Source organism: Camelus bactrianus, chromosome 7 (assembly GCF_048773025.1).
Source record: "Camelus bactrianus isolate YW-2024 breed Bactrian camel chromosome 7, ASM4877302v1, whole genome shotgun sequence".
Classification (NCBI taxonomy): Eukaryota; Metazoa; Chordata; class Mammalia; order Artiodactyla; family Camelidae; genus Camelus; species Camelus bactrianus.
The window spans coordinates 54,638,002-54,651,845 of NC_133545.1; the positions used below are offsets into that span (position 1 = coordinate 54,638,002).

Here is a 13,844-nt window from a genome sequence, read left to right on the forward strand (position 1 = left end):
CTAATGTTTCATATTAAAAGTTAAAGCAATAGCACCATTCAAGAAAAATAGAAAATTAACTAGGAAACTTTTATATTTATTCATTAGGCTGTATGAAGCTGCATTTCAAATCCCAAAGACTAAACCTACATGGGTTTACATATAATTGGACTTGAAGACTCTAGAGTATCATAGAACAATGGCCCTTCTGTAATGTAGCCAATGTTCCCTTTTTACAAGGAGACTGGTTCCCCTCCCCAGCCTGGCAGCACAAGGGTCGTAGGTGTTTCTTTGAGCCACACCAGCTGCGGGTGGAAGTGCAAACGGCAACTCCCTAGCTCACCCTTCCAGGTGATTTTTACAAACCCTCTTCAGCGCCTCTCTCCACCAGCTGCCCTTCAGTTTACTAGCCACAGGCCTCCTAGGTCTCCTTGGTACGGCTGCCGTTGCTGGGAATTTCCGGGACCACCCCCACGGCGTCGTCTTCCCCACACTGCTTGTGCTGGTGACGCAGCCGTCTCCCCGGGTGTCGCCGTCCCTGCCTCTGAGTACGCGGGTGTGGGATGGGGGAAAGCAATCCGTCCACAGCTCAGACTTAAACAGCAGCTCTGCGTAAGGTGAAGGTTTTGGAGTCCAGCGGCGACAGGAGGAGAGAACCCCAGGGATCTCCCTGCTTCTTTAGACGTCAGTGTATGCGGCACGCTCTCACCTCCGGGGCCTCGGTTCTCGGCGTTCCCTCTGCCTGGGTGTGATCACAAGGTCCACTCCCTCCTCCTGTCCATTCTGTCTGACCATCACCTCCACCTGCACTGCACCTCACTCTTCACTGTTTCTTGTCCTCCCTCCCTCTTTTCCTCCACAGAACTTACCTTCTAATATATTTTTATAATATATCTACTAATTGATTTTGTTATTAGCCTCTTCTTGAAATGACAACTGGGATTGTCTGTTTCACTCACGTTGGAGCCTAAGTGCCCAGAACAGCACCTGACGCCAAGTAATGCCGCACAGATAATGAACAAATGAATGGCCCCTGGGAGTGAAGCTTCTCACTGCTTCCTCTCCACCCACATGAGCCCCAAGTCTGCAGCAGACCAGCTACCTTTAGGTCAGAACGGGCCTGGGCCCACGTCCCCAGGCCAGGACCGCGTCTGAAACACACAGCCCTTCCTGCCTCCAGCGAGAGGGTGCGAAGTCCTCAGACCGCTCCTCTCCTCTGATTCCCCTTTCCACCCACGTGTAGCTTTCCCTCCTCAACCAGCCATGCCCAGCTTACCTGCAAAGTTAGTTTCTACCTTACTGGAGCTCCATCTTCTGCCCCAACTCCTGTTTCCTGGGTGCTGTTAAGTTACTTAAAACAAAAAGGCCATTAGACTGCGATGGCTCTAATGCAGTGGCAGCCGATGTGAGCGAACCAAAATCTAAGCCTGTAAATGCCTCACGATTACAAAATCAGGGAAAATCAGTCACAAACAGCCAACGCAGCTTGAAGCTGTAGCCAATCAGTGATTTCCTTGCTTTGTTTCTGCCTTTTCTCGATGACCATCTCTCCCAAGTGCTCCATTTAATGCTGCCTGCCCTAAGTCGAGTTTTGCTCAGAAAAACTCTTAAAACTTTTCCTAAGCTTCCGTTTATCTTTTAACAGGGCCCAGGTTTCATCTGCACTATGATTTTTAAAATTGAAAATTATGGGTAAACACTAAATTCTTGAGCAAGGACACTAAATATCTGGCACTGAATTATTCTCTATTCGAACGGAGACCTACTATCTGTTAATGCGTTTTGAAATTGAAATTTCTATGTCCTGAGCATGAAGGGCTTAACAAAAAGGTACACACACACCATACACAACTGAGAGTGTCTAGCTGTTTTAAATTGAAATGTACAAATCTTATTTGGAACAGTAACTTTTTTTAGAACCTATCATATGCCTACTGTTCAAAAGAATAAAGTTCATAAACAGGAAAAAAAACCAGAAAATTTTGTAACCATGGAAACGTTTAATTTTGACTACTGAATATGGATGAATTAAGAAATATTAAATTCATATTTATTTATGCATAAAAATAATTTTAAAGTTAACCATGTAATTAACTCACATATCACATTTGAATAAAATGTCACAACCACCTTTCCAAAAAGAGATGCGTTTTAATGATGAAAGACAAGATAAGTGAATTTTTTGGTATGTATCTTTTGTGATAGTAAACATGTACTATCATATATAGAAACGTGGATAAGAACACAAATTATTTTGTCAGGAAAAAGCTGTGCTTTCAAAGTCTTTTTAAAAGGCCGAAAAGGTAAAGTTTCTCTTAAAAAATGACTCTTAGGAGTTAATGGTATCAAAGTCACATTGGCTAAAGAAGGAAAACAAACTTTCAAAGCCATCTTAACAGAAATCTTACTGCAAATATACGATTCTTTTGAACACAACACATAGAAAGGAGACTGACCTCAAAGGCATTTATAACTGTCTTCTCTGGTACATTAAAGAACAAGTTTGGCTTATGGGTCCTGAATTGTAAAACTTCCTGACAAACTCCCCTAGATTGTGCATAGCGTTTCTCCTTTAAAAGGTCATATGAAAAGATGTAAGTTAGCTTCCATCAGAGCTAATATTGGTCTAAACAGAAGTTTAAGTTATTTTAAAGTATTAACATAAGAAAATTCTAGTTTGAAACGAATTTCAAACCAATACTAGGCATTAAAGGATAGCCTTACAGCTGAGGTTAATTTTCTCAAGTCAAATAAACAAACAGACCCTCCCTTTTTTCCCCAAACACAGCAAGGGGACAACTGCCCCATAATGTTTGTTTGTTTGTTTGTTTTCCTACAAAAATCACTTTACCACCTGCTGGAATCCCAGCCCAGGAACCAGCCTGTGAATGTGGGTGGCTCATGGCCCTGTTTTATGATAACAATTGGTGTCCTCTTGTCTCTTCCAGAAGGGTCCGTCTCAAGGTACATTTTGGCTGAAAAGAGTTAAAAAGATGAATTCAGTTAGTTTCAATTACAGTAAAATAACCATAGAATGTAAAGTCTTCCAACAGAAGTAGTAAACCAAATTTTCCTTGCCCCAAAGGAGCCAATGTTACTCCATATGAACAATTCCTTATTGATTTCTCTCTTCTGCCACAGAATGTGCGGGAGAGTCTCATTATGCCCTGAAAAAATTCCAAACTTTATGGAATTATCCTGACAGCATAATTATTTTTCACTTTGCAATAACACACACACACAAAAAATTGTGCCAGAAAGAGCAGCGTTACTGAAAAGGAATTTTTTTAAAAGCTAGGTTATGACAGTTAGGGAGGTCTTACTATTTCCATAATAAAAAGTGTTTAAGTGAATTAAAAATTTTCAGAATAAATTGATATATTCTAAATTAGGCAACAAAACATATTTTTCTTATTCCTACTCTGAAATCCTTCAGTTAAAAAAAATTCCATTATTCTTTACTTCTGAGGATGAAAGCTAAGACTCGTAGTCAGTTGTGGAAGCTGTGGTGAGAAGGGCAGTCAGGAACTTGGGAACGACTACTCGGGGTTACCGGCATTGCTGCCCACGGGATCTAGCTTACCAGACTTCAGAGACTCTGTCTTCTCAACTTCATTGGCATCCTTGCCAATCCAAATAAAAATCTGAAAAATGAAACCATAATAATACGTATCGTTTGGGAGTGTTGACTCGGTGCAAGCCGTATGCAAAGAGCTTCTCACACGTTTTCATTGAATCTTCCAACAACCCCAGAGGTTAGGGATGTGGAGATGGAGGCGCAGAGAAAGCTGATCACCTTCCCAAAGTCTACACCTACTAGGAGACATGGAAATTTATATCCCACCAGTTTGCCTCCAGATTTCACATTCTGGTATTTTATGTTTATGCAGTATTTTCCAGTTGATAAAGTGAACTTTCCCCCAAACAACGTACTGGCTGGTTTCCTGCACCCACCCCTGGGGTGTATGAGCCAGTCAATATCCCCATATTATTATCCTACGTTGGGGCGGCCACACGTAGCTTGTTTGTGGGCACCCCAGACTCCCTTTAGGATCCCTAACGTAAACCTAGTGTTCCTCTCTGATGGCATTCTATCCTATAATACTCTGCTAAAAGTGCTATATTGATTTTTTAAAAACTGATGCATATTCTATATGTATCCTTCTTGTCAAATGTATAGGCTGGATACCTCAATGGCGAAAAATTCTCCTGAGTTACTTTATATTTAAATCACTTTAAGACGACTTGTTGGGAGAGAAATTTTGGTCAAATTAGTTTTGACTGTACTTTAATTCACATTGAAAGTGCTAGAGCATTTGCTTGCAGAGCACAGAAGCAACCACGACAGCAGTGCTAATGAAAATGAAAAAGCATGATTTACAAAAATGAAATGCAGCACAGGAAATATTCTAAAGTACGCATAAACACAGAAGCAAGAGTTAACCACTAACGGAAATACATTCTTCTGAATAAGGAAATGTCATTCTTATTTTATAAATTCTTAAATACACAAAGGTATTTTATCGACACGAGGTTTTACATATCATATCTAGAAATAAGTGACCTGTTCACCTGAGGAGAATCCGTGACTAGATCCCAAATTCAAATATGGTAATTCTAGACCAAGCTAAGGTATGATATAACTGAGTGACCTAGCAGTTAAGAACAGACCTAAGTAACACTCTCTGTGGTTGACTCTAAGACTAGGCCCACTTCAGATAACTGTTTCATAATTTTTCTGTATAATTTAGTTCCTAACATTTATTTTTCCCTTTCACTATTATTAGTTTACAGAGATTAAAAAAAAAACTATCAGATATAGTATGTCAAATCACCATTAATTTTCTACCAAATAAAGATATATATAACAATAGTAAATTGTACTGTGTAGATTCAAAACTATCCTGTGTCTGTTTCTTCCCCAGGGAAGGGGACCCCATGACTTCTTGTCAAATTTCAAGAGAAATTCTGAATATTTCAGCTTCCCCTGAGGCATTTACCCCCATGGTATTGTGCCCACTAATGCATTTATTACTTAAATGAGTGGATGGAGGAATGGATGAATAAATTAGGAATGAGTGAATTTTACAAATAAATAAAAAATCTATTCAAGATGGTAGCCATGGAACCATCTCCACCTTAAGAAGCCAACTTGCCACATGTATCAGGTTTACTTTTTGCCAAAACTGTGGTGAGTTTCTTTTAAATACAGCCGAAATCCATACATCTGTTTATTATTAGACTTGCCACTTCTCAAAGCAGGTTTTGTCAGCTCCCAACTGTAAGGACACTCTCTTGTTATGAACAAAAAAAAAAGTTTTACCTGTTCCCAAGCATCTAGTAACATGACATCATCTTCTGCTAAATCATCCTGGGTGAACTCTCCTGGAACCTCTTCAATCTGAAAGGGTATGAAAAAGCTTTGTGACCCAACAGCCAAGCGGTGATTTTTCTAATATATAGAATACCAAATGCCTTGTATTTGGAGCATAGCAAAAATAAAGTTTGGCAGTCATTTTTTCCTTCCTTTTGGGTAATAAAGATTTAAATAATTGTTTATCTGTTTAATGGTGTATCACAAACTGATGGTTTGTGCTTCACATACGTATTGTATCTGAATGCCTTAGGGAGGCCATATACAGTCGGTTCTGCCACAGCTGTCTCTACTTCCAGTTCTTTATGACAAGTTGCCTCACAGATTTATGTTGCCTTCTTAGTTCCTAAAGACATTTAAGTTTATGATCTGGGTATTAAATTGTCTTCCATTTAATAGGTCAAGATTATTTTAATAAAATCAATAGGTCTGGTCATTTTTATGAATCAACAATTTTCAATAAGATATTATAACACTATTCCATATGCAAAGCGTCATTATTGTTATTTTAAACAGGTTAAATTGTGTTCTATGTAGTTAACATTAAAGGGTAATGGAGAGGGTTTGTTTCATGCACCCAATAAATGGGTATACATTAATCTAAGTTCAAAACTTTTAAAGAATTCTGGATGAACCACCCCCTCCTCCCCGATCCTTAGGAAAGATTGGATTATGGATTATAGTCTGCAGTTCTTCACTCCTTCCCTCTGCTGTGTGACTCTGCAATACAGTGGAGCAGGTGAGGTTGACTGAGGCCTTGGCTGTGTCATATTAGCACATGGGACTCAGCGGGGCCCTCTTGTGCTGCTGGGCTCTGTCCTGGGAAAAACAGGCACGCACCTAACCTATAGCCCCCTGAGCATGGCAGTACATATGGTTGTAATTCAATGAGATTTTTAGACTGTTATACAGAAAACAAACACTAACATTTACAGAAGGCAAGAAACTGGTTTAGCTCATCTTTTTACAGAATAATTACCAATCACATAGTGATTTAAAAAAAGCAAAAAACCTTAATATCACTCAATCTATGCCAGGTACTATTCTAATCTTTTACATGCAACAACTAATTTAATATTCACAGGCACTCTACAAAATAAGTACTAGAATTATCCCTATTTTTCAGATGAGAAAATTATAGCTCAGAGAGGGTAAGCAACCAGCCTAAGGTCACACAGCTAGAAAAATAATATCACCAAGTAAGTGATATCAGGCAGCCAGACTGGTTCTAAAAGGTTTGCTTTTAACCAACAGGTTCTGCTCTCTTGTATGAATCTATGTGTCTAAAGCCTGCTTTCTGTTGGTGGTAATAAAATCAAACAGTTGTTAGTAATACCCCTTTTCCTTAAAATGTGAAGGGATTAGAGTTCAAAATATCAAACAAGGAAATCAGTAGGTGCAAAGGGAAAGTAAATTTCTCTTAAATATATGCATGATAAAACCCCAAAATTAATAATTTTTTTTAAACCTAAGAACAAAGTCGAGGTATAATTTTTGTAAAATATATCTTCATTGGAAACAAACATGTTATTTACATCAATATTAGCAAATAATACTAATAAGAAACTATAGGAGCATTGTGCTGAAAAAGAAGTTGTTTGGATGCAGTATCGAATTAACAGTCAAAAGAGTAAAACAACAGACTTTTCTGACAAGTATATAAAATACAGGGATTTCCTGCAAAGTAGGTGAACAATTGTGCCCAGCAACCTAATATTTATCACAATCTACCACTTAAATCTTTAATTTTTAGACCAAATCACTCATAAGCTTCAAAAGTGGTTCACCCATGAGCAGTTTCTTCTTCAAAGCATTTTACTTCTCGCACGCAATGTACCTGAAAAAACACTTCGGCAATTTTCATGTCTGTGTTGGAAAGCAAAACTGATATTTACCAAGACATGGTGACCAAACCTGCAGATCAAATTTTATAGGCAAGGAATTCACTCTTTAAGAGAAAAATTTACACAAAAGCCTCACATGTCAAACAGAGAAAGCCGAATTTTTGTGGTCAAACAGGACATATTTCAGAGCCCAGTAGAAAAATCCCTCTTGTACACAGGTATTTCTGCTTCGGATTGCCTGGAACTCCAAGCCTGCAAATGACTAGGAAATAAAATACTCCTGCTGATTTCAGTTCATTTGCAGGTGTGTATATAGCTTTCTGTGATTTTGCCCCATGAGCATAGTATTTCCATAATATTTTTTTATTCAGTCAACATGGTGAAACTTTTTATTCCCCTGGGAGACCAAAGTGCACAGTTTACCTAGTTTGATCAGAGGAACCACTACTGTTGCCCACAGAAAGTGTCACAGGTTTGCATTATCAAACCCAACCACACGCATATTCGTACAGCAGTGACCACATGCTGACACAGGTGCAAAGTGGCTGCTATTTCTAAGAGCAGCCTGAGTCACAGAGTACCTCACGGTACTCCCATGCTTTCCCAACCATTACGTTGTGGGCTCCTAAACCAACCCCGTGCAGAGCAAAGACTATCATCTGTGATTTTCGGGGAAACTAAAACTGAGACTTGGAGCAGGAACATGGCTGGAAAGAGCCAGAGCCAACACCAGAACACCTCTTCCAACGCGGCTCGGATCTGCCCAGTGTTTCCTGAGACACTCACAGTGAATCTTCCGGTCTTGTTGGAGCAGCCGTAAAGCCGAGGAGGGTGGTCTTCTGCCTGGGTTTCTAGCAGGGGAGAGGTCTGGTAGCCTTTTTTCCCTCCAAGGGAACTCCAGAACTCCTCTGTGGAAAACACACCGAGTTATCCAATGAATCTTCAGGAGCATGCGGTTGGAATTGCTTTACATCAATAAATAATAATATCTCACTTTGACTCCAGTGTTAAGAAGTTATTTAAATATAACAGGAGAAGTTACTCAAATCCAGCAGGTACTGTCACCCACTTTTGCAACTAATGAAAGGGTTCTTAAGGCCCTATAACCAATACAAAGTTCCCATTTCTGAAAAAATAAATAAATGGCAAGATTAGCAATTATCCCAAACCAAGTTCTAGTGAGTGTCCTTGGCCCCACCTGTACACACCTGGTTCCTTGCCTTCCTGAATCCTCGTGGTTTTGCATTTAAGGACATTTGCCACATACTCTGCTCCTTTCTCCTCCTCCCGGCTGGCACCCTTTCCGAGCCAGGTGTAGCCGTTGTTTTGCCGAAGTTTCAGCACAAAAACGTCATTGGAATTCAATGAATTTGCATCAACATCGACCTAGAGTATAAAGAAAAAGAACACAATGATTTAAATTCATTGCTGCTCCCTCAATAAACATGTCCAAGAAGCTGTGACAGTGCCAAGCCACCTACAGGCTTCTGTCCTGATCCCAGTGTGTTAAAGCAGGGCGGCACCAGGACCCCACAATGGCCTTAGTAGCATGAGAGCACGAGCACTTTTGCTCTGTGTCACTTTAACGCTCAACTGCCTGCAGACAGCAGCACAAGTCTCTAAGCATAAAATTAGCCCAGCTTAAGTGATAAGTAACAAAGATAATGTTCAAAGAAACCATGAGAACGAGGATGGGCTATAACACATGTTTGGAAAGAGGATGTAATATTCACAAATGATGCATGTAAAGCACAGAAGTTCAGCTTTTCTCTCTCCCACTGAAAAGGCTTAGCAAATCATTAAAGGTACACCTAAAAATCTTAAACAGGAACTGGGGTCCATTTTTGGTAAAAATATAGTAACACAGAATCACTAAAAAGTTCACCAGGTCATACTTGATATAGCTCAAATTATAAAAGACTATTTATGGGGGATTAAAAACACAGCACTGACACCACCCCTTCCTTTCAACCGAGAAGTTTGGACATCGCCTGCAATAGGCCAGGTGAGCAGTTCCAGTCTGTGTGGCCAGAGTGAGAGGCACCTGGATGAGACCAGACTGCAGCCTGAGGGTGAGGTTACAGGTGGAACCCTCTCTGGGCAGGGACAAGGCATGTGCTGCATCTTGGGCTTGAGTAAGCCTGAGGGCCAAGGATGGGCTTGTGTCTTGGACCGTATCTATGACCTTGTCATTGTGTGTCTCTGTGCCGGTCTTTGTGAGACCCTCTGTGTAGCCATATGACTGTGTGACTGTGACAGTATGTGCGTGACTTTCTGTGGGACCATGGGACTCAGTGTGATGGGTGCTAACAGGGAGATGAAGGAGAACCAGTAAGCAAGACAGTGACAGAGCAGCCACGAGAAGGAGGAAGAAAGCACGAGTGCAGCGTCCTGAGGCCAAGCGAGGGGGTGGGGGGCTTTACAAGCGGGCTGGTGATCAGCGGTGACAAATGACAGCGTTTGACCACCCGTGTGGAGCTAACAGATGGAGGCATCAACAGCATGGAGAGCTGGGTTTCACCACGTTCGTGGGGACCCTGTCCCCAGAGGAGCAAGGAATGGCTGATGGAAATTTTGAAGATGTGTCCCAGGTGTTGGTAGCATTCTGGGATGTGGTTATCATCCTCGTCCAGTAGGAACGAGGCCCGTGGATCAAACTCAAAGGCATCTATCAGATGTGATGATGGAGATTTATAGGAACCATGACTTCCAGTTTCTAATCTAAAAGGAAAGAGCTTGGATGGTGGTGAGACAGGTGAGAAGAGGCCCACACCCAGACTGCTGCGGGGTCAGGAAGACAGTTCCCGCAGAGCAGGACAAAGCTTTAGCCTCCCAGTAGATGAAAACAAAAGTCTTCCAATGTTTTGACTAGTGCATTTCAGAGAGGCTAGGAATGCGAAGGCTGGTTTGAGAGGCTGCAAGAAGATAAAGCATTTACATCGCAATCAGCTTACGATGCCCTATGAAGAAGCGCCCACTGGGAAGATACCGGGAATGTCATGATTCTTGGTGATTCCCACGTCTGAAATCAACTGAGACTGCCTATAGATGAGAGCGTAACTGTCACTTGATAGATTAAAAAAATCAGTCATAATCGAACACATGAGAATCCAGGTCCAGAATGTTCTGGAAGCAATCAGTACATAATGGAATGTAAACTGTATGAATGAGATCACTCTGAAGAGGGCCAAGACTGAGCCTTGGCGGGTCCAAGGGCTTCGAGGACAAGCAGAGGAGGAGGATCCAGCAAAACCGGACTGGAGTGAAAACACCTTCAGAAGAATGGCCCTGAAGTGTGGAAGAAATCCCGAGAAGTGTGGGCTTTCAGAAGAGGCCTAGTGAGAAAGAAAGAATGTTTCGAGAACAGAAAAGGACGACTGTGGCAAATACTAGCAGGAGGCTGAGCAAAGTGGGTGCACAGAAGAGAGTTTTGACGGCAGCTATACGCAGGTCATTGGCAAACTAGGTGAAAACCATCCAGGTGGAGAGACGGGAATGGAGGGCTGAGGAGCGGCTCCTGGGAGAGTGGGCCTAGCAAGGGGGGGGGGGGGAGGCAGAGGGCGACTGAAGACAACTGTTTTGAAGATCCATACTCTTAATGGGGGGCAGAGAAGGGACGTGGTAGTTGGGAGGGTCAGGGTCAAGAGACAGTTTTTAAAGAAAGGAGGGGAATGTTTAAAGGCACATGTGTATTTCAAAGGAAGTGATCCAGGATAGAAGATTAAATTGGTGATACAGAAGAGAAAGGAGATGACTGCCTGCAATACTGATAAACTGGAACTGCATAAGAACATGAGACAGAGACCCAGGAAAGTCCTTAAAAAGGCCAGGACAGGGGACCCTGGACAGAAGTTGGTGATGGTGTGGGGCCAAAGGAACTTGGCCTGAAACATGAGTCACATTTATTTATGTAATAAGTATATATTCATTTCTATCAATATATTACTTTATACAAATGCTATTATTTTTATTAATTTATGGACAAAAATACATTGACATTAATTCATAATTTAGTATGTATACATAAATAATGATTATAAAATATTTATTAAATGTTAAATACAAGTAAATTAACAACTTACATTTATTTCATAAAATAGGCAGGAAGGAGAATACACAAGTACAAATGCAGACAAGGGGGTGAGCTTGGAGGGGAGCAGATAAGGTGATTCCTGTATGATTATATCTGTGTTCTCCGTGAACTCAGAATCCGTGGTCAGTAGAGAGCAGAGATGTTGGAGATTTAGAGAGAGAGGAGGATGTGAAGCATATGACAGATGGAGAGGGTTCATGGACTCAGGTGTGAGACTGGAGAACTGCTGGAGTGTGAATCCTGGAGAAAAAGCGCTGACGGACAGGAGACGGTTGTCAGAGACGAGATGTTTGAGGTGCTAAAGTTACTGCCAATGGCAAAGTTTAGTACAGGACCACGTGAGTGTGAGAAGAAGTGGGGTCAAGGCGAGTCTGCTGGGTGAGAGAAGCCAGAGTGATGGGGAGAGTGAGGCAATGGCTGAAGGCCGCAGAGAACAAGACGGGAAGGACTAGCAACTCAGCAGATGACAGCACACGGGGGTGGGGGCGGGAGACTCCAGGAAGAGAGTAGTCAAAGGGGCCAGGGCGAGCAAGGAGGGGACCCCGCCACCCCATCCCTGGTAAGAGGACACTGAGGAGAAACACAGCTTGCACTGGAGAGGGCCGTGTGGGAGTCTGCGTCCTCAGAGGACAGCCACAGAGCAAGAAAGGAAGGCAGCTTAGAGAAGAGGCTGCAGGTGGAGGAATGTCACCTGGTTTTCAGGGCTCAGCGCAATGGTTGGGCAGATGGGTCCAGGTCTGGGGCTAGACAGAGAGGGCAGGGCAGTTTGGGGTGATGGGTTTCAATGGCAACTGAGGTGACTGGGTTATGAAGTATGAGGAATCCTCCTAGAGGTCAAAGCACTCAGCCATTTAAAAACCTGGGCCTTCCCGGTGGGGAGGGTATAGCTCAGTGGTAGAGTGCGTGCTTAGCACGGGCGAGGTCCCGGGTTCAGCCCCAGGTACGTCCATTTAAAAACAAAAAAGGTATAAAAAGCAAAACAAAACCTGGGCCTATTGGCCTTGCCCACACCTGGAGGTCTCGTCTTCCGACACTGTGATCTGGGGTTTGACTTTTTTCACAGCTCCTGTCCTGGAGACAGCTAGTTTGGCCTGCTGAGTTATGGTCTCGGCCCAGTGTGGCGAAGCTTGCTTTCCACGTTGGTTACACTTGTTCAAATAAGGGCCTTCCCTCTGGAACTTCACAGTGTGGTCACCTGACCACCACTTGCCCTCCACCTTCCCCCAGGCCTTTCAAGATAGAGCTTAAGCTGCCTCACATCTCTGACAGCTTGATTTGTTACATTATTGTTAAAATTAATTTGTTTCGGTACAAGGCAATTGAAAAACACGAGAGGCCTGGTATCTGGACTTCACTTTCTACTTGATTCTCCTGCTTTTAGTTTTTGTGTGTGTGTGTGAATGCTCGACTAATTATAGAAATGGAGGGGGTTGACTTGCCAGTTTTTTAAAGGCTAATATTTGTTAATGGCTCAGGTCCACTGGGAAGCCCATAGGCAGGGCAGGTTTCATTGAATATACGACGTTACCTCCAAGATTCTGGTGATGGATGCCAGGTTTCTCCGGACTTGAAAGAGGCGTGTAGGGGGGGCCGGCGCCTGACCTCCTTTCTTTGATGTTCCATTCTTGTAAATAATGAGCGGTTTATCTTTGAACAAACTCAGCAGGTGAGCAGGTTCTTTGCCTTGGGAGACTCGAACCTGGGAGCAGTGGGGATAAAAGAAGCATAATAAAGCGTGCGGGCAGGAAGGCTATATTTCCAAATGCGTTCTTATTTTTCTTTTTGAAAACAAAATTAGAAATAAAAAGTCAAGAGCAGAAGGAACGATGATTAACAGAAAATATAGGTTAATGATAATCAAGCAGCATCTCCTTGCTGACTTAGGAATTGTCTGGGTTACTGCAGACACAGCATCTTCTCAGGGGACCCGGCACCATACTGCACAACCCTCTGCTCCCAGAAAGCACCAAGATGTAAGTCTGTTCATCCACATCTCCAAAAGGGAAAAACAACAAAGTGCTGAAGTGTGCCATCTTTTATTTGATGACTAAAATTACTCTTTCCTCACGGGCACCAACACTTTCCAGATGCTCAGGGCTACACCTGTTGCTTACATGTTTCAGATCTTGTTCAGAGGGTGAGATGTGCATTCATTCAAATACTTCCAAAAGTAAGACAACAAAAAAGCATACTTGTTCTTTCTACATCTCTACCACTGTGAGATGAAAAAATGTAATCAAGTAATCATAATCTAGGGATGAACAAAGATTTCGATCCAAACATCAAACACTGGCAAAAATAAACAGAACAGACTTTCTACTTTTTAACTTATCTATGGAAATGGTAATAGTGGATTTGCTTAATATAACACTTTTAAAAATACAATATAAGGACTTTTCAAGATAAGGAAATTGAAAACAATAAATGGTAAATTACTTAATTTCACCTATTAGTTAGTTTAATATCAGATATTGGATTAAACATGAATTCCCTGTTTCTTCCATAAACTATTGAGGCATTAATTTACATGAAGAGTTCAAACTTTGTGTCAGTC

At 41.9% G+C, this 13,844-nt stretch overlaps 1 protein-coding gene across 1 annotated transcript in view; it reads right to left on the reverse strand.

The window, feature by feature from the left end:
- Window positions 1–1,959: 1,959 nt before the first annotated feature.
- The window catches only part of SCIN (scinderin), a 66,650-nt gene continuing 54,765 nt past the window's right edge, over window positions 1,960–13,844 (reverse strand). Inside the window, exons 11-16 of the mRNA XM_010972025.3 lie at window positions 12,819–12,989; window positions 8,406–8,583; window positions 7,984–8,105; window positions 5,303–5,380; window positions 3,563–3,623; window positions 1,960–2,954 (exon numbers count right to left, since the gene is read on the reverse strand). Coding sequence (XP_010970327.1) covers window positions 2,827–2,954; window positions 3,563–3,623; window positions 5,303–5,380; window positions 7,984–8,105; window positions 8,406–8,583; window positions 12,819–12,989 — 738 coding nt within the window. The 3' untranslated portion in view covers window positions 1,960–2,826. The remainder of the gene's footprint in view (window positions 2,955–3,562; window positions 3,624–5,302; window positions 5,381–7,983; window positions 8,106–8,405; window positions 8,584–12,818; window positions 12,990–13,844) is intronic.